Source organism: Bufo bufo, chromosome 2 (genome assembly GCF_905171765.1).
Source record: "Bufo bufo chromosome 2, aBufBuf1.1, whole genome shotgun sequence".
Classification (NCBI taxonomy): Eukaryota; Metazoa; Chordata; class Amphibia; order Anura; family Bufonidae; genus Bufo; species Bufo bufo.
In genome coordinates this window covers 452086698-452114509 of record NC_053390.1, presented here as the reverse complement: position 1 = coordinate 452114509, position 27812 = coordinate 452086698, and the positions used below count along the sequence as shown (strand labels likewise).

The window sequence follows — 27812 nt, the reverse complement described above, 5'->3', positions numbered from 1 at the left end:
TATCACATACACCCGATATAAAAAAAAAAACTCACCAAAACGACAACTTCCTAGCACATGCAGAAGACTGGATCTACCATTGGTTGTAATTAACATCCTGCCTAATCCTAAAAGCCCTTGTACATGGGCATGAGGATTCATATGAACATTCATTCCTGATAATTGACCTATGTAATCTGCTGAGAATTGCTCATTTGTCAGGTGATCGCTTCTTTCATGCAGCACCAAAAATCCCCGTTTATCAGCACCATATCACCCCATGTAAACAGAGATGTGTTGCCGACAACAAAACCATATGGCGATGAATGATCACAGTAACAACGATCGGAAATGAACATTACTTATCCCCAATCAATGCTTGCTCTATGGGCAAATGTAAAAGGGTGCCAAGTCCTACAGATATAGTTAGAGTACAGAACAAAACATTGCACACTGGGGACGGCAGGATAACTCCGGTGACAATTATTTTTCATTTAAATCGAAGCCTCAATAGAAGAAATTGCATAAGCGTTAATAAAAAAAAGAAAGAAGGTGTGGTGGTTAGTGGCTCCTGGCGTTCGTTCAGTTCTGGCTTAGAGAACAGAAAAAAAAAAAAAAAATAGTAACTATGTTTAACTAGGAATAATGAATATAACAACTGTGATAGAGAGAAGACAATCTAATGTACAGTAGAATGGGTGCAGTGAGCAAAGAGAAAGTACCCGGCACCACTCACCGATGTAGTGCTGGTGTCTTGTGGCATGATATCCCATATTGTCGGTACATTGCTGAGACTGTCAATCGGCAGAAAGTCCTGAGTGTCCTTAATGTCAGATAAAGAATCCGGGGAAGAGAGGATGGAGTGGTTGGATAACTCATTAAAATATGGGGGAGGGTCCTTCGGAAGAGAAAGATAGGGACAGTTAAAAGCTGAAAAATTAAAAAGGAAATAGACACCTCAAACCCGCGCAGTACTGTATCTGAAGCAGATGTTGTGAAATGAGATATTACTCTGCATTCATTCAGGTCTAACTGGCCCACCAGCAATAAGTGAGAGGAACATTTGATGAAACCCTGTACAAACCAGCTATCCTTGGCACTGTGAAAGGCCGACCTCCTTCTGGAAGGTCTTGAATGAGCTGTATAACCAAGTTAGCGGTAAGTCATCACAATGGACCCTTGAGGGGACTTTGCCATCTATGCTCCCTGGTCCCATTTATGCCGTAAAAAGGGGCATCCTAAGAATTTTTTGCGCAGGCCACTCGCCTGGTCATACGCAGATATTGGAAATCCCAAGACACTCCACACATTAGAAACTGGTTAGATACATTTGAGGAGATACGCAGAATGGAGGAATTATTGGCGGAAGAGGAAGGCACAGATGAGAGATATCTTAAAACGTGGACCCCCTGGATCCTATTTAAGGGTTCTCAAGCGTATCAAAGCTGGTTAGACCGGGTAGATATTAGAACATAAATGCTTTATGGTTACTGAAATTTCAAATGGTATAGCTTTCCCCTTTTTATTTATATATAAATAATAATCCCACCCCCCTTTGTTTTTTTCCTCTCTCTCTCTTTCCTCTCCCTCTCTCCTTGCCCCCTCTCTGTCTCTATGTCCGTTGTCAGTTTAATGCTTATTCATGCTAGCTGAATATGGTTTTCCAATTTATCAAATTTGGTCTTTTTCCTTACCAATTGTATTGGTCTAACTATATTTGGATATTGTATTAAGTGGCAATAATGAAAAGCAATTTATGTCGTTTCAATATATATTATATTGTTATCTTTAATAAAATAATTGAACAACAAACCAGCTATCCAGATATGGTCCAAACTTAGCAAGAAGATGGCATAACAAAGTCAACATGAACACTTCAAGACAAAGGCACATTTCTCACCACCATGCCATCAGAGCTTTCATCCCTCCACATTATCACTTCCTAGTGTCCAGCAGACTGTCCAATGAATGAGAGATTAAAATCATTTGTTCTTTGCGCTTCATAAGACACATTAACGGGAGGAAAGTCACTGAAATTCATGGCTGGAATGATAGATGCCCGTTCAGCTGCCCTACCTACTTCTCGTAATAGTATATACAGTATACATGACACTATGATCCTCCAGAGACAATGCCACTTGTCCTGCAATTATACTATAGATAAGGAACCATCCCCTGACCTGCTGAGACATAGTGCCATCACTGGAAAAAGTTCTCATGACTGGATTTACTGGAAAATTACACCAAACATGGTAAAAATACCATCCCCTACCACAATCTGCACTGGAGCCTCCATAGCAGACTACGACAACAATATTTTGTCTAGCGGACGCCATGACCAAAACCTGACAGATCCCATTAAAGTCACTGGGGTCAATAGGAAGCTGTTGCTAACTGTCACATCATTACTAACATTCTTGTCATTCTGCTCATAGATGTGACCCCAGCCTTATTTCAGCCTGAAAGATAGTCAGAGGATCAAAAGAGAAAGGCGAGAGCAGATCTAGTTAAACTTTAAAGGCTCCTTCACACAGTGTTTTTTTAAGTTCAACATGATTTTTTACAGTGTTTTTACATGCACTTTTCTTGGCTTTTTATTTTTTAAGGGTTATTTGGTAAATGTACATTTAAGTCCTAATAGAAGCCTATGAAACAAAACACCAAAAACAAAAAACACACAAACATTAGAGACCACGAGAAAGTAGAGAGGAGAGTGCGACAGAGAAAAGAGGAGAGAAAGAGCGACAGATCAGACAAGAGAGCCACAGAGCAGAGAAGCGAGAGAGAGTGCGACAGAGGAAAGAGGAGAGAAAGAGCGACAGATCAGACAAGAGAGCCACAGAGCAGAGAAGCGAGAGAGAGTGCGACAGAGGAAAGAGGAGAGAAAGAGCGACAGAGGAGAGAAAGAGCGACAGATCAGACAAGAGAGCCACAGAGCAGAGAAGCGAGAGAGAGTGCGACAGAGGAAAGAGGAGAGAAAGAGCGACAGATCAGACAAGAGAGCCACAGAGCAGAGAAGCGAGAGAGAGTGCGACAGAGGAAAGAGGAGAGAAAGAGCGACAGATCAGACAAGATAGCCACAGAGCAGAGAAGCGAGAGAGAGTGCGACAGAGGAAAGAGGAGAGAAAGAGCGACAGATCAGACAAGAGAGCCACAGAGCAGAGAAGCGAGAGAGAGTGCGACAGAGGAAAGAGGAGAGAAAGAGCGACAGATCAGACAAGAGAGCCACAGAGCAGAGAAGCGAGAGAGAGTGCGACAGAGGAAAGAGGAGAGAAAGAGCGACAGATCAGACAAGAGAGCCACAGAGCAGAGAAGCGAGAGAGAGTGCGACAGAGGAAAGAGGAGAGAAAGAGCGACAGATCAGACAAGAGAGCCACAGAGAAGAGAAGCGAGAGAGAGTGCGACAGAGGAAAGAGGAGAGAAAGAGCGACAGATCAGACAAGAGAGCCACAGAGCAGAGAAGCGAGAGAGAGTGCGACAGGGGAAAGAGGAGAGAAAGAGCGACAGATCAGACAAGAGAGCCACAGAGCAGAGAAGCGAGAGAGAGTGCGACAGAGGAAAGAGGAGAGAAAGAGCGACAGATCAGACAAGAGAGCCACAGAGCAGAGAAGCGAGAGAGAGTGCGACAGAGGAAAGAAAGAGCGACAGATCAGACAAGAGAGCCACAGAGCAGAGAAGCGAGAGAGAGTGCGACAGAGGAAAGAGGAGAGAAAGAGCGACAGATCAGCCAAGAGAGCCACAGAGCAGAGAAGCGAGAGAGAGTGCGACAGAGGAAAGAAAGAGCGACAGATCAGACAAGAGAGCCACAGAGCAGAGAAGCGAGAGAGAGTGCGACAGAGGAAAGAGGAGAGAAAGAGCGACAGATCAGACAAGAGAGCCACAGAGCAGAGAAGCGAGAGAGAGTGCGACAGAGGAAAGAGACAGCGCAAGAGAGAAGAGCGAGGAGGGAAGAAAAAAAAAAGGAGAAGAAGCGAGAGTTAGTGAGAAAGGAGAGAACAGAGCAAGTGAAAAAGGAGAGAAAAGAGTGAAAGAGAAAGAAGAAGAGAGATTTATCATTTCAGTGACCAATCTGCTGACCTCAATTATCTTTTGGACCTTGAACTGCAGCACCCTGCAAATCCTTATTATAGGTGTGTACGTAATTCTGCTATTTTAGCAGGGAAAATAAGGAAGTTGGAAAGGTTAAGCAACAATTTAGTAAAAGCTACAATGACAAATACCTGAAACCATGGGATGCTGGAAACTCCCTTTAATCACCCTCTAATTTCAAACACAATGGCGTAAGTTAGCCGACCCTCCTCCTAGCTGTACACAAGGATTTCTTCTGAGCCAAAAATGAATCAGGAAAGATATCCAATAAGGTATATCAAACATGCTCCAAAAAACATAATGTAGAGGAGTAACACCCCCCACAGATGTTCAGCTATCCACTGCCTATTCTATTCTTCTATCTATTGCCTTCACTTTTTCAACAAACGCTGGTGTCGTATTTTAGTTGGTCTACAGCACTATTCAAAGTAACGGAACCCTGATAATGCTGGGGGATCCTGTGTTTAATCCCATCATGGTCAACATCCACATGGAGTTTGTATGTTCTACCTGAGGAAGCATGGGTTTTCTCAGAGTTTTCCTGGAATACAATCTGCTGCGAGTTCAAACTGAGACAAGGACTAATACGTGCGATGAGAATTTCTGTACAGCGCTGTAGAATATACTGGAGATATATAACTGAACTAAAGGGATCGGTCGGGATACGTTTGACAACATATCTGGCATAGCTGCTACTTGATGATGCTAATGTGAACTCAGCCTTCGAATATTTTAAACGTTTCGGTATCTGAATGAAAACAGGATTTTTTTCCTCCATCTAAACTGCGGTGCATGGTCTGATGCCATACTACTTGTAGTGTGCGCTGCTTATATAAAAGTAGGCGCCATTTTATAAACTGTCTTATCTCGCCTACACAGTTCTTAAGAAAATAGGCAGATGACAGACACATGAGTTGTGGGATATGTTCAATATACACAAAATAATACAAAGGCGGAAATGGAAATGGACATTGCCACACACAATGCATCCACAAAAGACAAAAGGCCAGCATAAATGTAAAATCTTACATGACCATCAGAAAACCTACCATCAAGGGTATTAACTGCAAAAGTAAGCAACTGTAGATTATACTGGAGTGTACCTTTTTTGTAGGGTCATTGACAGCAGTATTAGTAAGGCCTCATGCACACAAACATATTTTCATTCCGTGTCCATTTCGGGTTTTTTTGTGGACCGTATACGGAACCATTCATTTCAATGGGTCCCCAAAAAAACAAAAAAATAAAAATGGAAGGTACCCTGTGTGCATTCCGTTTCCATATGTCCGTATTTCCGTTCCTCCAAAAAATAGAACATGTCCTAGTATTGCCCGCATTAATTACGGACAAGGATAGGACTGTTCTATTAGCAGCCAGCTTTTCCATTGTGCAAAATACGGAACGCACACAGATGTCAACCGCATTTTTTGCGGATCCGTTTTTTGTGGACCGCAAAATACATACAGCCGTGTGCATGAGGCCTTAAGGTAAGTATCTGTAGACTATACTGGACTGTACCTCTTTTGTAGAATCACTAACAGCAGCATTAGTAAAAGGTAAGTATCTGTAGACTATACTGGACTGTACCTCCTTTGTAGAATCACTGACAGCACTGTCAGTAAAGGTAAGTATCTGTAGACTATACTGGACTGTACCTTCTTTGTAGAATCACTGACAGCAGTATTAGTAAAGGTAAGTATCTGTAGACTATACTGGACTGTACCTCCTTTGTAGAATCACTGACAGCACTGTCAGTAAAGGTAAGTATCTGTAGACTATACTGGACTGTACCTTCTTTGTAGAATCACTGACAGCAGTATCAGTAAAGGTAAGTATCTGTAGACTATACTGGACTGTACCTCCTTTGTAGAATCACTGACAGCACTGTCAGTAAAGGTAAGTATCTGTAGACTATACTGGACTGTACCTTCTTTGTAGAATCACTGACAGCAGTATCAGTAAAGGTAAGTATCTGTAGACTATACTGGACTGTACCTCCTTTGTAGAATCACTGACAGCACTGTCAGTAAAGGTAAGTATCTGTAGACTATACTGGACTGTACCTCCTTTGTAGAATGAGAGCAATAGATAAAAGGTTTCCCAATCTCTCATAATGACATCCTCAGTTACTAGAACAAATCTATTATTACTTTTTCTTTCATTATGATGTCGTTACAGAAGCCATCTACAGGTTTGAAGCGTGAATTCATTGAACCTTACTGATACATATGGTACTGATTTAGAGAAAGCTATGGTCCTCCACTTACTATACTAATAATAAAATGTACACATAAATGCATCTAATTCTACTATTTGCAGAATTTCGAGGCTCCGCTATCCAATGACCTGACTGACCAGTCGAGAGGATGCCCTACATCTGAGAAGTCCATGAACAGTCGCCCAGAGCTGGAACAAGATGGCTTATTTACATACACAAGTCATATTCTTAGGAGGATTCCAGTTTTACTGGGAGGCGCCTCCCCAGTCTAGGTATTACAGTAAGAGTGAGACTCTTCCCCCCCCCCCCGCCCTTATGGCTAGCCCTCCCTTACTGTATTGGGAGACAGATCCCCTGGTCCTCATATTACTGGAAAAATGAGATTTCCCCCCTCTCATTGATAATGCCGAGAAATGGCCCCAACACCAAAATTACAAAAACCGCCCCTGAACTCCATGACCATATTATCAATCAGCATGCCAAACTTGATATTTCTGGTTGACTGGCCCAAAACATCATGCACAATATGGCTTAACTGACCGGTACTGTAAAAGACTACACCACTGATTAAAGAGCAAGATTTCAGGCTGGATAATCCCCAAGGCCAAGTAAATTCCACCCAGAATTCTAAAAGGACTCCAGCAACCATCACTACAAAATGCAAAGATCTCAAAGTCTACAAGACACCATCATAAACCAGTGGTATACTGGACCAGACTTCAGATATCACACTGGAGTAAATGGAAGCATAGAAACATTGGACTGATACACGAACAGGCACAGAAACAGTTCTAAAATAAAGAAACACCTCAAAAAAGAATTATAATCCTTCAAAACATATAAACCAATACTATATTATCTATCAAAGCCATTTCAAAAGGGGACGGCAATGTGTGCCATCTGGTAGGACAAGTAGGATGTGGTACACAAGAAATACAGAACAAAGTATGACAGCCGTATTTCCGATACCGAACAAAACGTACACAGAAGAAAAAACAAACAAAAAAAAAAACCACACGCAAATGCTTGCCTATGGGGACCTGGATATGCATTTGCATATCACAAGGTTTTACAATGACTCAATACATTTCTCAGAAACAACGCTGGTACCTCTGGAGAAGTAGTTTGGCTCATATCCTTGTGAAGTTAGGGGCCTTCCCAAGTGTGACATGAAGGAGGAAGACGCAAACCCTAGTGCCTTGTACAATGCTGGCAGAGATCTAAATGAAACGGTACATATGTGCCGGTCTGTGACACGCTAGAGCCTAGGATGTCCTCAGGAGATGTCAGAATGAGTGCTGGTACCTTGTTCAGTGAGGAAAGCTTCAGCCAGAAGTGCAGATGTGACATACCAACAGAAGAGAGGAGATGGCCGGAGAGAGGCAGCTCTACACATGACAACACTGGCTCAGTGCTGCTGCTCTCCTCCCCATACTATCCGACCTCCCTCCCCCCAGGGTATGCAGGCCAGCCCTGATCCCACTTCCTCTCAGTGCTCTTCTGACTTTCAGGAAATGATTCTATGCGAGGATTCCTGGCAGTCACAACACTTACTGTGCCTGGCCCCGCCTCTTTATGTACCTGTACCTGCCCTGCCAGCCAATCACAGCCTGGGAACGGGCGGCTAACTTAACCCCTCGCCGCCTGGAACTCTGACTAGTACCGCCTGACTGCCAGGGGGGGGGGTCAGAGCACCAGTTGATTAGCCTGTTAACTCCTTCGCTGCTGACATGCCGTGTCATTAACCCCTTCCAAGGAACTACTAACGCATAGACATTGATTCTTTCCTTGTTCATTCCTCCCTCCCCCCCCCAGAGAGCAATTGAACTGAGGGGAATGGAGAGGATTCCAGGAACTTTAATATTTACAGCAGACTAAGAACGTGCATTAACTTTAGCACCAGCTACAGGAACTAAGAATAAAAACCTCTGCTAAACATGGTTCACATGCCCCCACCGCCAGCAGCCCCACCCTGCTCACAAAATGCCCCCTGAAAAAAAAAAACTAATATCCGGGCACACAATGGAATTGCTGCACCACCATACTTGGGCTAAGTTTTAATGAAAATGTAAAAAATTGCAGCAAGCCATATTAAAAAAAAAAAGCACATCTGTTTGAGATGGGTTATTTTTGCACATTTTCTGTGTGGAATCTGCAGCATGCCCTTACGGGTCCATGTACACCAATTTCAGTTTTCTAGGGGTTATCCAGTTTTTTCCCCCCACAGTGGCAAGTCTTACAAGAATTACCTTACCATGTTGCCGGCACTTGTGGGATCACGTGCCGTACATAGAGCACGTGATCCTAGTCCGGTTTCAACCCACAATGTATGGGTGTTGCACCTGCATAGTCAGGCAGCCTTGGGCGCGGCAAGCTGTCTGCACCGGAGGCCGTCCGACTGTGCAGGAGCAACCCGCAAATATTGTGGGTTGAAACCTGGCTTGGATCCTTGTGTACAGTACATGATCCCAGAAGAGCCCACAACATAATTCGAGTGAAGATTGCAGCGCGCGCCCGGTAAGGGAAAAAAAATTAATCCCAATACCATTCTTGTTAGGGTACATTTACACAACCAAATGTGGTTAGGTGTCCGCAAAACACGGATATTGGCCGTGTGCACTCCGCAGCACGGAAGGGCCAGCCCCTAATAGAACAGTCCTATCCTTGAGGACAATAATAGGACATTGTGGAACGGCCATACGGATGCGGAATGCACACAGCCATTTTCGTTTTCTTGAAGCCCCATTGAAGTACATGGTGAAAGGTTCTGCATGCGGGTCACACAAAAAAAAAAAAAGAACAGGCAACGGAAAAAAATAAAATTATGTTCGTGTGCTTCAGCCCTAAGTCATCACTCTGGGTGAGATGAGATTTAGAAAAAAAGTAAACCAGATAACCCATTGAGTTTGGAAATGGTAATTGCCAACTGAAATCTGCTCCCAGCCACACACAAAAAAAAGAAATAAAAGACATGAATTAAACGTCCCATAATTGTATCATGTAAGCAGTATCTGAAAAACATCAGAAAACCTCTCCATCCTAGAGAACAGGGAAGTTCTGAGCTCCCCATAAACCAGATAACAGTTGGTCCAACTGGCAGATTTTGGTGGAAGCTACCGACCACCTATTACCCTGCATTAAACACAGGTAAAAGAAGGATGGAGCATGCTGGACTTCAACATGCCCACCCCTTAGTTCCCATGGGAGATAAACCATTGGAACAGGCATCTGGCTTATTCCCCTCTCCCCATTGGAGATAGCAGGAAGAGTCATTGGTCAACCAACTATCTACTGTGTATGGCCGGCTTTGAATTCACCAAGATACCAGTGTGCGGATGGTGTATTCACAAGAAGCAGATTTGCTGCAAACACCTGAATAGTACAGTTTCTGCGGCATGGGCATGGATTTCTGGAAACCTTATTTAGATAAATGGGACAGCAGCAGAAATGGGAGAATTGCATAGAACTCACGAGACCTCCAACACAGAGTACCCTGGTACGTCAGCGTCGTATAAAGCTAATTTACCATGCCATGCCTCCTAAGTCACTCTATAGCGCACACTGTAAATGACGGTAAAAATAACGATGAAATAAATAATGGGGTGCGAACTATCACTGCCGGTTCTACCCATTAGAAATGCTATAGAAGTGGAGTTACTGGCCTTCCACAAACACCATTTCCAAACGAGAGTGTAGGTTAAGACCCCCCTCCAAATAATTAGATGTGATCGCCAAATACTAAAGGACGCCTCAGCACATAAAACACAAAGCAATGGTTAAGAGAAGTGTGTAAACTCAGCACAGTTCCTCTTGCACTGGAGCGCATCACTGACTCCTTCTCGGGATTTTCCACAGAAAGAAATCTGGAAATTTAGGAAGATTTCTGCCTTTACTGTCTAAGTGCATACAACGCAGGTTACAGAAGAGAGTGCCTCTCCCTTCTTACTGCTCAGTCTGATCACATATACATTACTGGAAACATCACTGCACAACATTACGCAACATTCAGCGCAGGTCACCACAAGCTGCAGCCAGACAGAGGGGGGGGGGGGGGGGGGGGGGGGCACTGGGGACACAAGGCAAGACCGCTTCTCCAACAAGAATAGTAAAGGGCTAACGCTTGGTCGCTCAAGACAAAGAAAAGTAGAAGTTTAGAAAAGCGGACAAAAAGAGGTGCCAGGACAGAAGAGAGTCACGGGACCCAGTATAAAAGGCGTACGAGCAATAAGGAAGCAGGTGCTGCTGGAGACCAGGAAGCAACAGACGCATGCAAATGAGCCAAGGGCAAAGTGCTTACCTGAACGTAGGCCTGGCTGTCAGAGAAGTAGTTAGAGAACGGGGCGGAATAGTTCCTGCTGTAATATTCTGTCTGACCATTATAATGTAATCTGAGGAGAAAAGAAAAACAACATGGAACAAGGAAAGGGCGCAAAAGGCTAGAGCTACAAGGCGACTGGACGCGGTGCGTGGCCGAACATCCTTGCTTAGCGACATCACAGCGAATGAACGTGAATGGGGCTGCGTTGTGGGCCACAAAATGCTGCGACTATCATTTAGCTGGAACTTGTGACTCACGCTCACTCTTAATATGCATGTCGCGGCCAAAGTTACTGTGTAGCCCTAGACTTAAAGGGGTTTTCCAGGATCCCTAAGGTTTTTAAAAGATAAACATGTAGTTGCTTATCACATGTACATCCTTCCCATGCTTTTTTTTATTTTTTATTTCCATTTGTACTCTCCTGACCGGTTTTCAAAATGTATGTGAAACATTCTGTCCAACCCATGATGCACTTCTCCTTTCTCTACCACATCTCTAGCACCGCCCCTAACAACGCCCAGCTAGTTTATAGCTCCTCCCACTGAGCTAGTTACATAGACACTCCCCTATCACTGCCCCTAACACCCAGCTAGTTTATAGCTCCTCCCACCAGCTGGTTACATAGACACACCCCTAACACCCAGCTAGTTTATGTAACTAGATGGTGGGAGGGGATATAAACTAGCTGGGTGTTAGGGGTGTGTCTATGTAACTACTGGTGGGAGGGGCTATAAACTAGCTGGGTGTTGGGCAGTGATAGGGGAGTGTATGTAACTACTGGTGGGAGGGGCTATAAACTAGCTGGGTGTTGGGCAGTGATAGGGGAGTGTCTATGTAACTAGATGGTGGGAGGGGATATAGACACTCCCCTATCACTGCCCCTAACACCCAGCTAGTTTATAGCCCCTCCCACCAGTAGTTACATAGACACTCCCCTATCACTGCCCCTAACACCCAGCTAGTTTATAGCTCCCCCCACCAGTAGTTACATAGACACTCCCCTATCACTGCCCCTAACACGCAGCTAGTTTATAGCTCCTCCCACCCAGCTAGTTACAAAGACACTCCCCTATCACCCAGCTAGTTTATAGCCCCTCCCACCATCTAGTTACAGAGACACTCCTCTATCACTGCCCCTAACACCCAGCTAGTTTATAGCCCCTCCCACCAGTAGTTACATAGACACTCCTCTATCACTGCCCCCAACACCCAGCTAGTTTATAGCCCCTCCCACCAGTAGTTACATAGACACTCCCCTATCACTGCCCCTAACACGCAGCTAGTTTATAGCTCCTCCCACCCAGCTAGTTACAAAGACACTCCCCTATCACCCAGCTAGTTTATAGCCCCTCCCACCATCTAGTTACATAGACACTCCTCTATCACTGCCCCTAACACCCAGCTAGTTTATAGCCCCTCCCACTAGTAGTTACATAGACACTCCTCTATCACTGCCCCTAACACCCAGCTAGTTTATAGCCCCTCCCACCAGTAGTTACATAGACACTCGCCTATCACTGCCCCTAACACGCAGCTAGTTTATAGCTCCTCCCACCCAGCTAGTTACAAAGACACTCCCCTATCACCCAGCTAGTTTATAGCCCCTCCCACCATCTAGTTACATAGACACTCCCCTATCACTGCCCCTAACATCCAGCTAGTTTATAGCTCCTCTCACCCAGCTAGTTACATAGACACACCCCTAACACCCAGATCGTTTATAGCTCCTCCAACCAGCTAGTTTCATAGACACACCCCTAACACCCAGCTAGTTTATAGCCCCTCCCACCATCTAGTTACATAGACATTCCCCTATCACTACCCCTAACACGCAACTAGTTTATAGCTCCTCCAACCAGCTAGTTTCATAGACACACCCCTAACACCCAGCTAGTTTATAGCCACTCCCACCCAGTTACATAGACACTCCCCTAACACCCAGCTAGTTTATAGCCACTCCCACCCAGCTAGTTACATAGACACTCCCCTATCACTGCCCCTAACATCCAGCTAGTTTATAGCTCCTCTCACCCAGCTAGTTACATAGACACTCCCCTATCACAGCTCCTGTTGCTGCCCATGGACATCGCAGGAAATAAGATGGACAGCATGGACATGGTCATGTGACTCCAGCCCAGAACAGAAGATAGCCTTCATAAATGACTGTTTTAATGGATGTTGATTCAAACTGAAAACCCCTTTAACCACTTCAGCCCCCCTACCTTAAACACCCTTAATGACCAGGCCACTTTTTACACTTCTGACCTACACTAATTTCACCGTTTATTGCTCGGTCATGCAACTTACCACCCAAATGAATTTTACCTCCTTTTCCTCTCACTAATAGAGCTTTCATTTGGTAGTATTTCATTGCTGCTGACATTTTTACTTTTTTTTGTTATTAATCAAAATTTAACGTTTTTTTTGCAAAAAAATGAAATTTTTCACTTTCAGTTGTAAAATTTTGCAAAAAAAACAACATTCATATATAAATTTTTCTCAAAATTTATTGTTCTACATGTCTTTGATTAAAAAAAAATGTTTGGGTAAAAAAAAAAAAAATGGTTTGGGTAAAAGTTATAGCGTTTACAAACTATGGTACAAAAATGTGAATTTCCGCTTTTTGAAGCAGCTCTGACTTTCTGAGCACCTGTCATGTTTCCTGAGGTTCTACAATGCCCAGACAGTAGAAAAACCCCACAAGTGACCCCATTTCGGAAAGCAGACACCCTAAGGTATTCGCTTATGGGCATAGTGAGTTCATAGAACTTATTTTTTGTCATAAGTTAGCGGAAAATGATGATTTTTTTTTTGATTTTTTTTCTTACAAAGTCTCATATTCCACTAACTTGTGAAAAAAAAATCAAAACTTCCATGAACTCACTATGCCCAACACGAAATACCTGGGGGTGTCTTCTTTCCAAAATGGGGTCACTTGTGGGGTAGTTATACTGCCCTGGCATTTTAGGGGCCCGAATGCGTGAGAAGTGGTTTGAAATCAAAATCTGTAAAAAATGCCCTGTAAAATCCTAAAGGTGCTCTTTGGAATGTGGGCCCCTTTGCCCACCTAGGCTGCAAAAAAGTGTCACACATGTGGTATCGCCGTACTCAGGAGAAGTTGGGCAATGTGTTTTGGGGTGTCATTTTACATATACCCATGCTGAGTGAGTTAAATATCTCGGTTAAATGCCAACTTTGTATAAAAAAATGGGAAAAGTTGTCTTTTGCCAAGATATTTCTCTCACCCAGCATGGGTATATGTAAAAAGACACCCCAAAACACATTGCCCAACTTCTCCTGAGTACGGTGATACCAGATGTGTGACACTTTTTTGCAGCCTAGGTGGGCAAAGGGGCCCACATTCCAAAGAGCACCTTTCGGATTTCACCGGCCATTTTTTTTACAGATTTTGATTTCAAACCACTTCTCACGCATTCGGGCCCCTAAAATGCCAGGGCAGTATAACTACCCCACAAGTGACCCCATTTTGGAAAGAAGACACCCCCAGGTATTTCGTGATGGGCATAGTGAGTTCATGGAAGTTTTTATTTTTTGTCACAAGTTAGTGGAATATGAGACTTTGTAAGAAAAAAACAACAAAAAAAAAACAACATAATTTTCCACTAACTTGTGACAAAAAATAAAAAATTCTAGGAACTCGCCATGCCCCTCACGGAATACCTTGGGGTGTCTTCTTTCCAAAATGGGGTCACTTGTGGGGTAGTTATACTGCCCTGGCATTCTAGGGGCCCTAATGTGTGGTAAGTAGGTAAATGACCTGTGAAATCCTAAAGGTGCTCTTTGGAATGTGGGCCCCTTTGCCCACCTAGGCTGCAAAAAAGTGTCACACATGTGGTATCGCCGTATTCAGGAGAAGTTGGGCAATGTGTTTTGGGGTGTCTTTTTACATATACTCATGCTGGGTGAGAGAAATATCTCGGCAAAAGACAACTTTTCCCATTTTTTATACAAAGTTGGCATTTGACCAAGATATTTATCTCACCCAGCATGGGTATATGTAAAATGACACCCCAAAACACATTGCCCAACTTCTCCTGAGTACGGCGATACCAGATGTGTGACACTTTTTTGCAGCCTAGATGCGCAAAGGGGCCCACATTCCTTTTATGAGGGCATTTTTAGACATTTGGATCCCAGACTTCTTCTCACGCTTTAGGGCCCCTAAAATGCCAGGGCAGTATAAATACCCCACATGTGACCCCATTTTGGAAAGAAGACACCCTAAGGTATTCAATGAGGGGCATGGCGAGTTCATAGAAAAAAAAAATTTTGGCACAAGTTAGCGGAAATTGATATATATATTTTTTTTCTCACAGTCTCCCTTTCCGCTAACTTGGGACAAAAATTTCAATCTTTCATGGACTCAATATGCCCCTCACGGAATACCTTGGGGTGTCTTCTTTCCGAAATGGGGTCACATGTGGGGTATTTATACTGCCCTGGCATTCTAGGGGCCCTAAAGCGTGAGAAGAAGTCTGGAATATAAATGTCTAAAAAATTTTACGCATTTGGATTCCGTGAGGGGTATGGTGAGTTCATGTGAGATTTAATTTTTTGACACAAGTTAGTGGAATATGAGACTTTGTAAGAAAAAAAAAAATAATTTCCGCTAACTTGGAGCCTTACAGGGGGGTGATCAGGGAGTCTATATGGGGTGATCACCCCCCTGTCAGGCTCCATTCAGATGTCCGTATGTGTTTTGCGGATCCGATCCATGTATCCGTGGATCCGTAAAAAACATACGGACATCTGAATGCAGCCTTACAGGGGGGTGATCAATGACAGGGGGGTGATCAGGGAGTCTATATAGGGTGATCACCCCCCTGTCATTGATCACCCCCCTGTAAGGCTCCATTCAGATGTCCATATGTGTTTTGCGGATCCGATCCATGTATCCGTGGATCCGTAAAAAGATACGGACATCTGAATGCAGCCTTACAGGGGGGTGATCAATGACAGGGGGGTGATCAGGGGTTAATTAGGGGTTAATAAGTGACAGGAAGGGGGGTGTAGTGTGGTGATTGGTGCAACTTTACAGAGCTGCCTGTGTCCTCTGGTGGTCGATCCAAACAAAAGGGACCACCAGAGGACCAGGTAGCAGGTATATTAGACGCTGTTATCAAAACAGCGTCTAATATACCTGTTAGGGGTTAAAAAATAAATCGCATCTGCAGCCTGCCAGCGAACGATCGCCGCTGGCAGGCTGGAGATCCACTCGCTTACCTTTCGATCCTGTGAATGCGCGCGCCCGTGTGCGCGCGTTCACAGGAAATCTCGCGTCTCGCGAGATGACGCATATATGCGTGACTCTGCGCAGGGCTGCCGCCTCCGGAACGCGATCCTGCGTTAGGCGGTCCGGAGGCGGTTAAAGGGAACCTGTCACCAAAAAAATCGTCTATTAAGCTGTTAATAGTACCTTATAGTGCTACATAGTTGTGTCCTATAGCACTTTTTCGTCCCTTTCCCGCATGCGCAGTAGTGAGACTGAAGCCGGCTGAGTGTACGAGCCGGAGCCGCGATCGCGCTACAGAAGCCCTTTACTATGCATGAGGGCTGAGAGCGCGGTCCCGGCACTGAGATGCGGCGTGTCAATCAAGGCGGCAGCGAGAGGCCGGAAAAGCAGGATTGGAGACGCCTATTTACTGATAAAGCCTGACTTGAAACACGGGGCAGCGGCTGATTAAAACATCGATTTCTCAGTGACGATAAATGCAGGAAAAGGACGAAAAAGTGCTATAGGACAATCGCTTAATAGGCGATTTTTTGGTGACAGGTTCCCTTTAAGGAAATCTGACAATGCAACTTTACACTGAAGTTTTCGCTGATGGCCAGAAGATGCTGGAGAGGCAAGTGATGAAACTTGCATTTTTGGAAGGCAATGAGTAAGCAATACAAGCAGTTTTATGGGTTGTAAGCACCATCTGCACAGGAATGCAGCACAGTTACCATAGTGTTCATTTATCCGGTCCGTCTACAATAGACAAATGTTAGGGAGTGACCATACATGAGCCTCTGACTACACACTGCCACCATCTCCACTGTTCTTCTGTCTTCCCAGGGGCAGTGTAGTCAACAAATCTATAGAAAACTATATGGCCATCATGGAAAGAGGGATTTTTAGGTAGGTTCTAAAGCGCACAATGGAGGCATACATAATGCCATAGAAATTTTACCCTGTCCTACTGCAATTCTATTTGAACTCTTAGTTCACCTGCTCTCACAGCTACATTTCTAATCTTTTAATGTACTTCTTATCAGGATTACTAATTACAACATAGAGGATGCAGGGTCAGGTCTATACTCTTATGCCCCCATTCCTAGGGAAGAAACGGCTATACGAAGCTGCAGAGGCTCATACATTTAGAAGCCATACAAAGCTAATGTCCACACACAACACTGGCGTACAGGGCTTTGAGGAATGCTCCATTATACTTCTGTATGCCTAGGAGTAGTTCTGTCTAGAAGGCTTTAAAGGGGTTGTCCCATCTTGACATTTCCACAGCGAGATGGGACTAAGCTCTGACCTCAGATCACCGGACTTAGGAAAACGAACAAGCAGGCCGGCGCTCCACTGTTTCGCAGTGAATAAGAGACCCTTTACACGGGTCGATGATCTACCAGATTGTTGGGAAGGTAGTGTTCCTTCCCGACAATCTACTGATCGCTAGCGGAGGAGACCAGTGCATTTACATCCAGAGTATGGGTAGGAGCGATCACTAATGTCTCGTTGGTTCCCAGCAGCACGATCTGCCACTGGGAAACGATCATCTTTCGTGCTGCACAAAACATTCAATTACCCGAGGAACAAGCGTTTCACACGTTCATTGGGTGATCGCGGTGCATTTACACTGCCAGATCATCGCTAACCAGCATTACTAGAACGCTGGTTCATGATGATCTGTTCAATTGTTGGCCCATGTAAAGGGCCCTTAAGAGCTATGTAAATAGTAAAGCAGAACAAACCACAATTTTTCTGTAACCCCCAATTACAGAAAAAGCCTAACTTGTTGTGCTATGCTATTTGCGTACCTCCCATTCACTGCAATGGGAGCCAGGGACACAGCGGAGAGTCAGCTCACTTGGAAGTTTCCGTAAGCCTGGCGACCTAGGGTCTAGGTCTGAGATGTATACTACAGCGGGTGCAGGAATCACATCTTACATCTTACATCTTATTCTGATCTTAGACATTTATGGCATACCCCCACCTACCTGGTGAGGCGGCTACTAGTGGCAAATTAAGGACTGGTAGCTATGAATAGAACGTGAGTTCTGCCACTTGTGCGACTTCTACAGGTGTAGGTCCCCAACATTGGATCTCCATCTATCAGACATTTATGACATCCTATGAATATGATATAAATGTCCAACATGTTAAGTCCTTTGCTTACTTAGAAGAACAGAAGTTTGCAATGCCACATATGCAATTCAATGAGATCATGGCATGCATACAGAGCCGAAATGGCTGGACATTATGTGGTAACCATTGTTGGGTCCTCATCTGGAATCATCAGCACAGTGATATCCCCTGACCCCAAAATTCTCCATACATCTTCAACAGCTGTCAACTCTCCCACTCCCCCCCCCCCCCACCCCACACACGAGATTTGACCCAATGGGTATGTGTTTTTAGTGGGGAGAGGGGAGACGTTCACAGAGACACCTCTGATGGCAGCTTATCTCCTGGGAGAACAAAAGGAAAGGGCAAAAAAATTCTATTCGTCCGATTCTTGTTTCGGTGGTCAGGTGCCACTCGGGAACACTACTGAAGTGGAGAAGTGACCATGGACGGGACGTCATTACTTCTGGTAGGCTGGGGACAACAGGTTCAAGAGACTCAGAGCTAGAATAGAAGGCTTTCAATAGCAGTTTTTCCTTAGTTTTAAGTAGTTCCTGCCACTCACTAATTTCCAGAGGACTTTTCATCACTTTACTAAACGTGAACTTAGTACATTTACTGATAACGACTGCCATTTAGTGTCTCGCTTATTTTTTTATTTTGTATCATCCCACGTTCCAAGTTTAAGGCGCTGAAAAATATATCCCCAAACACATGAGCACATTTCTGATTAGCCATGGGGGCACCACCAGGGTAGGGCTGAAACGATTACTCGATTAAATCGAGTAATTAGACACCAAAAAATCCTCGATGCAAATTTTTTGCATCGAAGATTCGTTTGTGTCATGTGACCACAGAGCGGGAGTGAAGCGCTTGCTATTACTCCCGCTCCGTGGTGTCCCGCGGCGCTTGGAATACTTACCTTTCCAGCAGGCGGCCTCCGGACACTCCACAGTACGTCCATGGTCCCGCGCTGCTCTGACCTCCTGACGTACGCACGCTGTGACCTGACGCACTGTGTGACGTCAGGAGCAAAGCAGCGCAGAACGATGGAGTGTCGGCAGCGCCCCTGCTGGAAAGGTAAGTTGGTGAAACCGAGGGGGTGGGGGCGCAACTAAGGCCAGGCGCCTGGAGTGCACAGCGTCATAGAAACCAGTGACGCTGTGCAATCCGGGTGTCAGGAGGAGCATGGCAGCAGAGCTGATGGCACTGGGGTGAGGGAGAGCTGATGGCACTGGGGTGAGGGAGAGCTGATGGCACTGGGGTGAGGGAGAGCTGATGGCACTGGGGTGAGGGAGAGCTGATGGCACTGGGGTGAGGGAGAGCTGATGGCACTGGGGGATAGTGGAGCTGATAGCACTGGGGGATAGTGGAGCTGATAGCACTGGGGGATAGTGGAGCTGATGGCACTGGGGGTAACTGATGCACTTGGGCTGATCGCACAGTGGGGAACAAAGGGTGTTGGGGACTAATGGCAGGGGGTCTGAGTTTTTATAAAAGGAAAACAGTCTATTATTTTTTTCTTATTAGATTACTCGATTAATTGTAAAAAAATAATTGATAGAATACTTGATTACTAAAATAATCGTTTACTGCAGCCCTAACCAGGGGTCTTCACTCAAGGGAGTGGCATTCCTCCCCTTTAATCCTGTCCAATCTACATGGTCAGTGATACACTAAGTGGGGAAGCTGTGACTGGTAAATGTAATTTCACATTTATTAAAGTGGTGACAGGTCCTCTTTAAATAAAATTTCACATGTCCTTTGGGGTTTCGGAAGCCGAAGTCTGGGCTCCTCCTTTAGGGTCCTAGCTGTTTTAGTTATCCTTGTAGCTGCAGAACTGACATAGAATGAACACAGTTAAAGGGGTCATCTCACGAAAAATATTCTACAGGTTTCAAACCAGCACCTGGATCTGAACACTTGTAATTGCATATAATTAAAAATTATGCATAGCCAGTGAGTATTTCAATGAAATGTATCTGCATAGCGCCACCTGCTGTTTTTTCTTTTCTTATTTCTTTGACCTGCTCACTGAGATGGCCACACATGCTCAGTTTCATCCTTCAACTGCCTCCTGAGCTGTGATAGGGAGAGCATGGACACGCCCTCTTAGCTGCAGCAGAAAAGACACTCCCCCTGAGCTGTAATAGGGAGAGCATGGACACGCCCCTTAGCTGCAGCAGAAAAGACACGCCCCCTGAGCTGTGATAGGGAGAGCATGGACACGCCCTCTTAGCTGCAGCAGAAAAGACACGCCCCCTGAGCTGTCAGCTTGATATAAATCTAGCAGAGCAATGACTGGGGAGATCTCTGGATCCATGTGTGGTACAGGGCTGGTTCTCGCTTTGTTAGAAAGAGACTGTCATGTACTGTATGATACATAAATTTTATTTTTTACATTCATGAAGGGATAACCACTTTAAGATCATGCAGATAACCACCCAGAGCTCAGGTTCCTGGACATGCTCACGTTTGACTTTTATGAACTTGAACTGGCCTTAAAGGGGTTCTCAGACTGAAAACCCATTGTCAGGGGGCCAGAGATGGTCGCAAAAACTATTGCAGATGAATGGCCATTTAGCTCCATAGACAATGAGTGGCACTGTGTGTGGCACAATTGTTTGGGTGCATGCAGTTTCATTATTGTTGGCCGGCCGGCTTACACAGGGTAATGTACTGCCAATAACAGATGATTTTTCATGCTGCATAAAATATGTCACATGAAAGTGTTAAAAGCCCCTACATTTTTGAGCATTGTGCTGTAATACCAATAGGGGATTTAAAGGAAAACTTCAGCGAGTCCACACTGTGACTAAATAAAAAGCAAAAATAAATGTAAACGTAAAAAAAAACAAAAAAAACACACACAACAGAAAAACATATGAAACATGACACGGACAAGGAAATAAAAGAAAAATGAAGGAAAAGAAAAAAAGAAAGCCACTAAAATAGGACACGATTTGGTAAGTTTGATGAAATCAAATGGTCAGAACACAAAGCTTAATTTCTTTGCAACAAAAAAATAAAAAAGTTATAATGCCCAGGTGCAAGTGCAAAAATTATATATCATCAAATCATTTGCAACATCGGCAACACATTTGGAAGCAGAAAGGTGAAGAGGGATAGGTGGAACTTACGGATCTGAGCTGGTGATAGGAGCATGGGGCAAGCAATGAGCAGGTGAATATGAGTAATGTGTCCACTGGGTACCAGCCAGCACCGGGGTCTGAAATCACAGCAAAGGTGCATAAGAAATCACTCACACCTACCCCATTAACCCTCCCTCTACCTCTGAGCAGACAATATTCACATTACTTAGAGAAAAGACTATGTCACATAACATGCACTTGTCCAACATCAGTAACCCCGCTATCAGGCTTAGCGCATGCATGAGATATTCAATATGACAGCCACACCTGGCAGGTTTGCTGCAGAAATCTCTGCTACTGTTGAGGTTTGTAAACCTCCAAGCACATGCGGCAGAAAGAGCCTCATTCAGTATGGAAAATGTGTAGTCCAGGAAAGTTCTGCAGCAAATCTGCAGCGTGTGCACATACCGGGTGATGGGTCAACCTCTATTGCTGTGCCAGTAAGAAGAACGATTTGACCCACTTTCAGGTGTAATTCCCAAGAGTGCTACCGCTATCTGATGTAAAGATGCATAAACTTATTTACGAGAAACTGGCCAGGGAGGAGGGGGGACCCATATTCTAGATTAATGGACATCCTAGTGGTGGGAACCCCAGCAGACAGACAGGGTAAGTAATAAATGTCATTTACAGCAAGCCCTTTTTAAGGACTACAGACCTCTTTGGGGACGGTTTTTACCATTATATTCTAATTATCTTACACTTAAAGGGGTTGGCCACTTTCTGGCTACTGCTGACCAATGTGTGTGTAAGGGTACTTTCACACTAGCGTTATTCTTTTCCGGCATAGAGTTCCGTCCTAGGGGCTCAATACCGGAAAAGAACTGATCCGTTTTATCCTAATGCATTCTGAATGGAGAGTAATCCGTTCAGGATGCATCAGGAGGTCTTCAGTTCAGTCACTGAACAGCGTTTTGGACGGAAGAAATACTGCAGCATGCTGTAGTATTATCTCTGTCCAAAATTCCGCATCAGTTGCCAGACCCGGCATTAATTTACATTGAAATGCATTAGTGCCGGATCCGGCATTAAAAATACCGCAATGCCGGATCCGTCCTTCCGGTCTGCGCATGCGCAGACTGGTAAAAATGTAAAAAATAAATATATAACGGATCAATTTTTCCGGATGACATACAGACAGACGGATCCGTTCTTGCAATGCATCCGGATCCGTCTACAAATGCTGTCCGTTTGCATGCAGATTGCCGGCAACGGAACTGCTTGCTGGATAACTCTGCGGCAAGTGTGAAAGTAGCCTTATGAGGATTATATGACACTATTATAGCCTTTGATACATTTCTGCACCATTTTCTAGATCTTGCTAGGTATGCCCTCGTGTTTACAAAGTCTTTTACGCAGTTCACGCAGAGGTGCTGTCCATAATACGGCTACTGATGGAGGGTCATGTGATTAGGCAAATCACCTCCATGTAATGCTTTCTCCATTCATACACACTACACCTGCACTAAACTTCCGACAACGAAGTACCGGTGGCAGGTGCAGTGCATTTGAATGGAGGACACCTCACATGGAGGTGATCTGTCTGATCACATGACCCTCCATCAGCGGACATCTTATGGACAGGACCTCTGTGTGGACAGCACAAAAGACTTTGTAAACAAGAGGACATACCTTATAAAATATAGAAAATGGCGCAGAATTTCAGCAAAGGCTATAATAGTCAGTGCCATATACTCCTCTCACAAACACATTGGTCAACAGTAACCAGAAAGTGGCCAACCCCTTTAAACATTTTTTTCCAAATGGTCTTTATTAAAAGGGAGTCTGTCACCTCCATATGGCCATATACAGCGCTTACGTGGCTCTGTAGCACACCTATACAGGATTGTAACGGTACCTTTGTCTTTGTCTTTAGACTTGCACAAGCAGGAAAAACGAAGTTTAAATTCATATGCAAATGAGCACTCGCAAGTGCCCAGGGGCGGCGTTCAGTGTGTAGGTGCCCAGGCTGCTCTGCCTTCTTTTCACTTTACTCCTCCCCAGCCTCTGCCTTTGACCTATTGATGAGGCAAGAGACTTGGAGGGCGGGCAAAGGTAGAGGCTGGGGAGGAGTAAAGTGAAAAGAAGGCAGAGCAGCCTGGGCACCTACACACTGAACGCCGCCCCTGGGCACTTGCGAGTGCTCATTTGCATATGAATTTAAACTTCGTTTTTCCTGCTTGTGCAAGTCTAAAGAAAAGAACAAAGGTACCGTTACAATCCTGTATAGGTGTGCTACAGCGCCATGTAAGCACTGTATATGGCCATATGGAGGTGACAGACTCCCTTTAAGAATTTTTAACAGTTGTTCTTCTCCAGCTTTCAGCGCATCTGCAGACGGGTGCTTCTCCTTCTCAGAGACCTCTATCAGAGAGCTCTCACAGTTGAGTCTCTTAACTTTCCTAACAGCTCATAAACACTCATTTAATCTACATTCGTATCAAACTGATAACATTTTAGTTTAAATGAGTGCATAAGAGCTGCCAGGTAACTAGAAAGGCTACATATCGAGCTGGCAGAGCAGCTCTCAGACAGATGGACTGAAAAAGAGAGCAGGAGAACACAAACGGTCGAAAAAACACTGGAAAAATGGTTTAGTCTATAAGTAGAACGCAATAAAATATAAAAAAAATACCCCAAAAGTTGTCTGTAGCCTTCACAGTACGTTCACACGTGGCAGATACACCGGGGATCTGCAGTTGCAGGTTTTCGTGCAGCAAATCCGCACCTTTGTACTATCCAGCAAAGTGGACGACATTTTAAGAAATCTCATACACTGCATTAAAAATCTGCAGCGTAAATTGACCTGCAGAGCAGATTTGGAATCCACGGTCTGTCAACATGGGCCTCATGGACACAACCGGATCCGTTTTGCAGTCTGCAAATCGCGAATCCGCAACACACAGATCCCGGCTAAGTGCACATCGCCATTTTCTTTTTCCTTTAACTCCTGTAGAAATGTCCTATGCTTGTTCGCAAAACGGACAAGAACGGGACACGTTCTATCACCCACCGCACCTGAACGGTCTCAGTGAGGCAAATCATTGCTGCAGAAATAGAAACAGACTATAGGGGCACCTTGGGAGTACCAATGCTAGATCGGCAGGGGGTTTAAAGGGGAAGTACAGCCGTTAGAGTTTTATCTAAATCTGGAAATCACCTTATACTGCAGGACCATATGGACAGCCCAAATAGAGAACAATAGGAACACAGGCATTATGCTATTCCGCCATACAACGTCACTGGCAGGGCTCACAGAACCTTACACAGCACCCACAGTAAGGGTCCATTCACACGTCCGTAGTGTATTACGGATCCGCAATACACACGGCCTGCACCCTCATAGAACTGTCTATTCTTGTCTGCAATTGCGGACAAGAAAAGAACATGTTCTATTTTTTTAGGGAGCTGCGGACCGGAAGATCGGCGGCGCGCTCCGGAAATGCGGATGCTGACAACACACTGTGTGCTGTCCGCATCTCTTCCGGTCCCATAGAAAATGAATAGGTCCGGATTAGTTCCGCAACGTTGCGGAATGGATCCAGGCCCATTCTACGGACGTGTGAATGGGCCCTAAAGGCAGTTAATGGGGGTAATGTGAAAATCTTTACATAACATTAAAAAGGGGTTGGCCACTTTCTGGTTACTGTTGACCAATGGGTTTGTGAGAGGAGTATATGGCACTGACTATTATAGCCTTTGCTGAAATTCTGCACTATTTTCTATATTTTATAAGGTATGTCCTCTTGTTTACAAAGTCTTTTGCACTGTCCACACAGAGGTCCTGTCCATAAGATGTCCGCTGATGGAGGGTCATGTGACCAGACAGATCACCTCCATGTGAGGTCTCCTCCATTCATATGCACTGCACCTGCCACCGCAGTGTAGTTGAATGGAGGAGACATCACATGGAGGTGATTTGCCTGGTCACATGACCCTCCATCAGCAGACATCTTATGGACAGGACCTCTGTGTGGACAGCACGAAAGACTTTGTTAAACAAGGGGACATACCTTATAAAATACAGAAAATGGTGCAGATTTTCGACAAAGACTATATTAGTAAGTTCCACATTGATCAACAGTAGCCAGAAAGTGGCCAACCCCTTTAAGGATACTTCCAGAAGAGGTGGATATGATGTGGATTTTCCATTTAATTCAACAGCGTATTACAGTAGCACCAAAGTTGATAGGATTTTACCAAATCGCACCCACACATTGTGGAATTGGCCTGTGGGGCAGACTTTAAACCCACGGCATGGTAATTTACACTGCCAATTTTCCACCTCTAGGCTCCATTTACACGTCCGTGGTGTGTTGCGGACCCGCAACACACTCGCCCGGCACCCCTATAGAAATGCCTATTCTTGTCCGCAGCTGCGGACAAGAATAGGACATGTTCCATCTTTTGCGGAGCTGCGTACCCAAAGATCGGGGCCGCGCTCTGCAAATGCAGATGTGGACAGCACACTGTGTGCTGTCCGCATCCATTCCGTCCCCATAGAGAATTAATGGGTCCGCACCCGTTCCGCAAAATTGCGGAACGGATGAGGACCCATTTGCCGACATGTGAATGGACCCTTACAGTGTACATAATAGTATAGCAAATGGAGTTTTCCCCACTCCCACCCTGTATAATCTTTCCCAATTCAGACACATAGAAGGAAGCCTCACCTCCACATCAGACAAGGTGGGCTGGTATTGCATGGCAGCAGCCGAGCACATTCCGCTGGCTCCGTGTTGCGACTCAAGTTGTGGGTATCTCCCCCCCCCGTCCATCACAGACACCGTGCAGGGCATTAGGATCCTTGAGGTATCATGGCATCAGTGGGTCTGGATTAATGAATACCTGAGCGAAAGAGACAGGAAGGAATGAAAATGATCAGAGTTAACACCTAAAATATACAAATAAATCCACCAACCGTAACAGTAAGAGGAAGTATTAAAAGGGCACCTGTCAGCAGGATCAACCCCAGTGAACCATGCATACCGCTGCTTAAAATGAACCCTTTTGGTGAAAATTGGTTGCGGCATTCCTGAGAGAAAAAAATATACCTTTATGCAAATGAGGACTTCGGTGCACTGAGTGGCAAGGCCCACCACTCTGTGAACCGATACCCTCAATTGCTTAAAGAATTATGGGGTCATTTATCAAACTGGTGTAAAGTAGAATTGGCTTAGCTACCCATAGCAACCAATCAGATTCCACCTTTCATTTTTGACAGCTCCTTTAGAAAATAGAAGGTGGAATCTGATTGGCTGCTATGGGCAACTAAGCCAGTTCTACTTTAATAGGGTCATTTATCAAACTGGTGTAAAGTCTTTTTTTTTTTTTTTTTCTTGTAATGCCGCCAATTTTTACAACACAGGTATCATTTTAATCAGCAAGATTAACCCTACAAGGCAGTATACCTGGTATGACCGGGTGGATCCTGCTGACAGGAGCTCTTACAAACACTGTGGGCCAGATTTATCATTAGCTCAGGTCAGAATAATGGAGTGAAAAAGTCCCAAAAAAAGTCCCAAAGGCTAAAACTGCGCACAAATTTGCGACTTTTTTCTGCTCTGCACTATGCTCGCCAGTTTTCTGAAAGTGGGCGTGTTTTCTTATGTAAATGAATCTCTAGACAGATTTACTATTGGGACTATTTAAAAAAAGTCGCAAAAAAGTCTCAATTTCACTCCAGTGAGGACCATGCTTACCATGAGACTTTTTAATAGAACATGCGACTTTTTCGTAAAGGACGTGCGACTTTTGTAAAGCTGCTTACTGACGGATAAACTGCTACCGTCAAACCACATTTATTACAGTCTTAAAGGGCCGATCATAAATCTGACTTGGCTAAAACTGACTTTAGCCTTATGTGAAAGTGGAGTGAGCTGTCAGAGTAATGATAAATCTGGCCCTATGTGCATAAGGGTCCATTCACATGTCCGTAGTGTATTGCGGATCCGCAATACACCCGCCCGGCACCCCTATAGAAATGCCTATTCTTGTCCGCTATTGCGAACAAGAATAGAACATGTTCTATTTTTTTCGGGAGCCACGGACCGGAAATGCGGATGCGGACAGCACAAGGTGTGCTGTCCGCATCCATTCCTGCCCCATTGAGAATGAATGGATCTGCACCTGTTCTGCAGAATTGCGGAACGGATGCGGACCCATTCTACGGATGTGTGACTGGACCCTTACACGTGACCCATCCTCTGGTGGATTTTCTTAACCACGGACCTCTATGGTGAACGGACATAAAACTGTCAAAGTGAGAAGCCAGCCAGATTATTCCATGAGCCAAACTGACCAGTGGAAGCATGCCCAGCGATCAGCCGACATAGGGGCAGAAAAATCATCATACAGTATGTCAGCAGCTGATCCTGGGGGACAGAAGGATCAGGCCTACGCATTTCATCATGCCCAATTCTTTTGTTCTCAGGGAGAAAACCCCCCAGAGTTGTCTGGCATCTTCTTTCTCCTCTCCCTGTTCAGGACACATGCATGCTCGGCTGAGCAGAGCAGGAGAGGTTGACAAATTATGTGTAAGGCCAAGCTATGCATGGTCAGCCTTCATTTTAAAGGGTTAAATACACAGTGTTAGAAACTCGCTGTCCTCTTTAGTTCCACATAGCAGTGAAGGATTACATGCGCAGTAGGCCAGACGATCTAATGCTTACACTTGGAAACCAATAGGGAAGCTGTTAT

At 44.8% G+C, this 27812-nt stretch overlaps 1 protein-coding gene across 5 annotated transcripts in view; it reads right to left on the bottom strand.

Moving 5' to 3' along the window:
• Positions 1–27812, bottom strand: part of SBNO2 (strawberry notch homolog 2) — an 82061-nt gene that overhangs the window by 27944 nt on the left and 26305 nt on the right. For 2 of the 5 annotated variants that reach the window (XM_040417568.1, XM_040417569.1), the window contains 4 exons: positions 25787–25961; positions 21102–21190; positions 10584–10674; positions 716–877 (listed from right to left, as the gene is read on the bottom strand). In XM_040417568.1, the coding sequence (XP_040273502.1) occupies positions 716–877; positions 10584–10674; positions 21102–21190; positions 25787–25912 (468 nt within the window). In that variant the 5' untranslated portion in view covers positions 25913–25961. Of the gene's footprint in view, positions 1–715; positions 878–7396; positions 7560–7591; positions 7762–10583; positions 10675–21101; positions 21191–25786; positions 25962–27812 lie in introns of those variants that run through there. The other 3 variants (XM_040417570.1, XM_040417571.1, XM_040417572.1) reach the window with 3 other exon arrangements.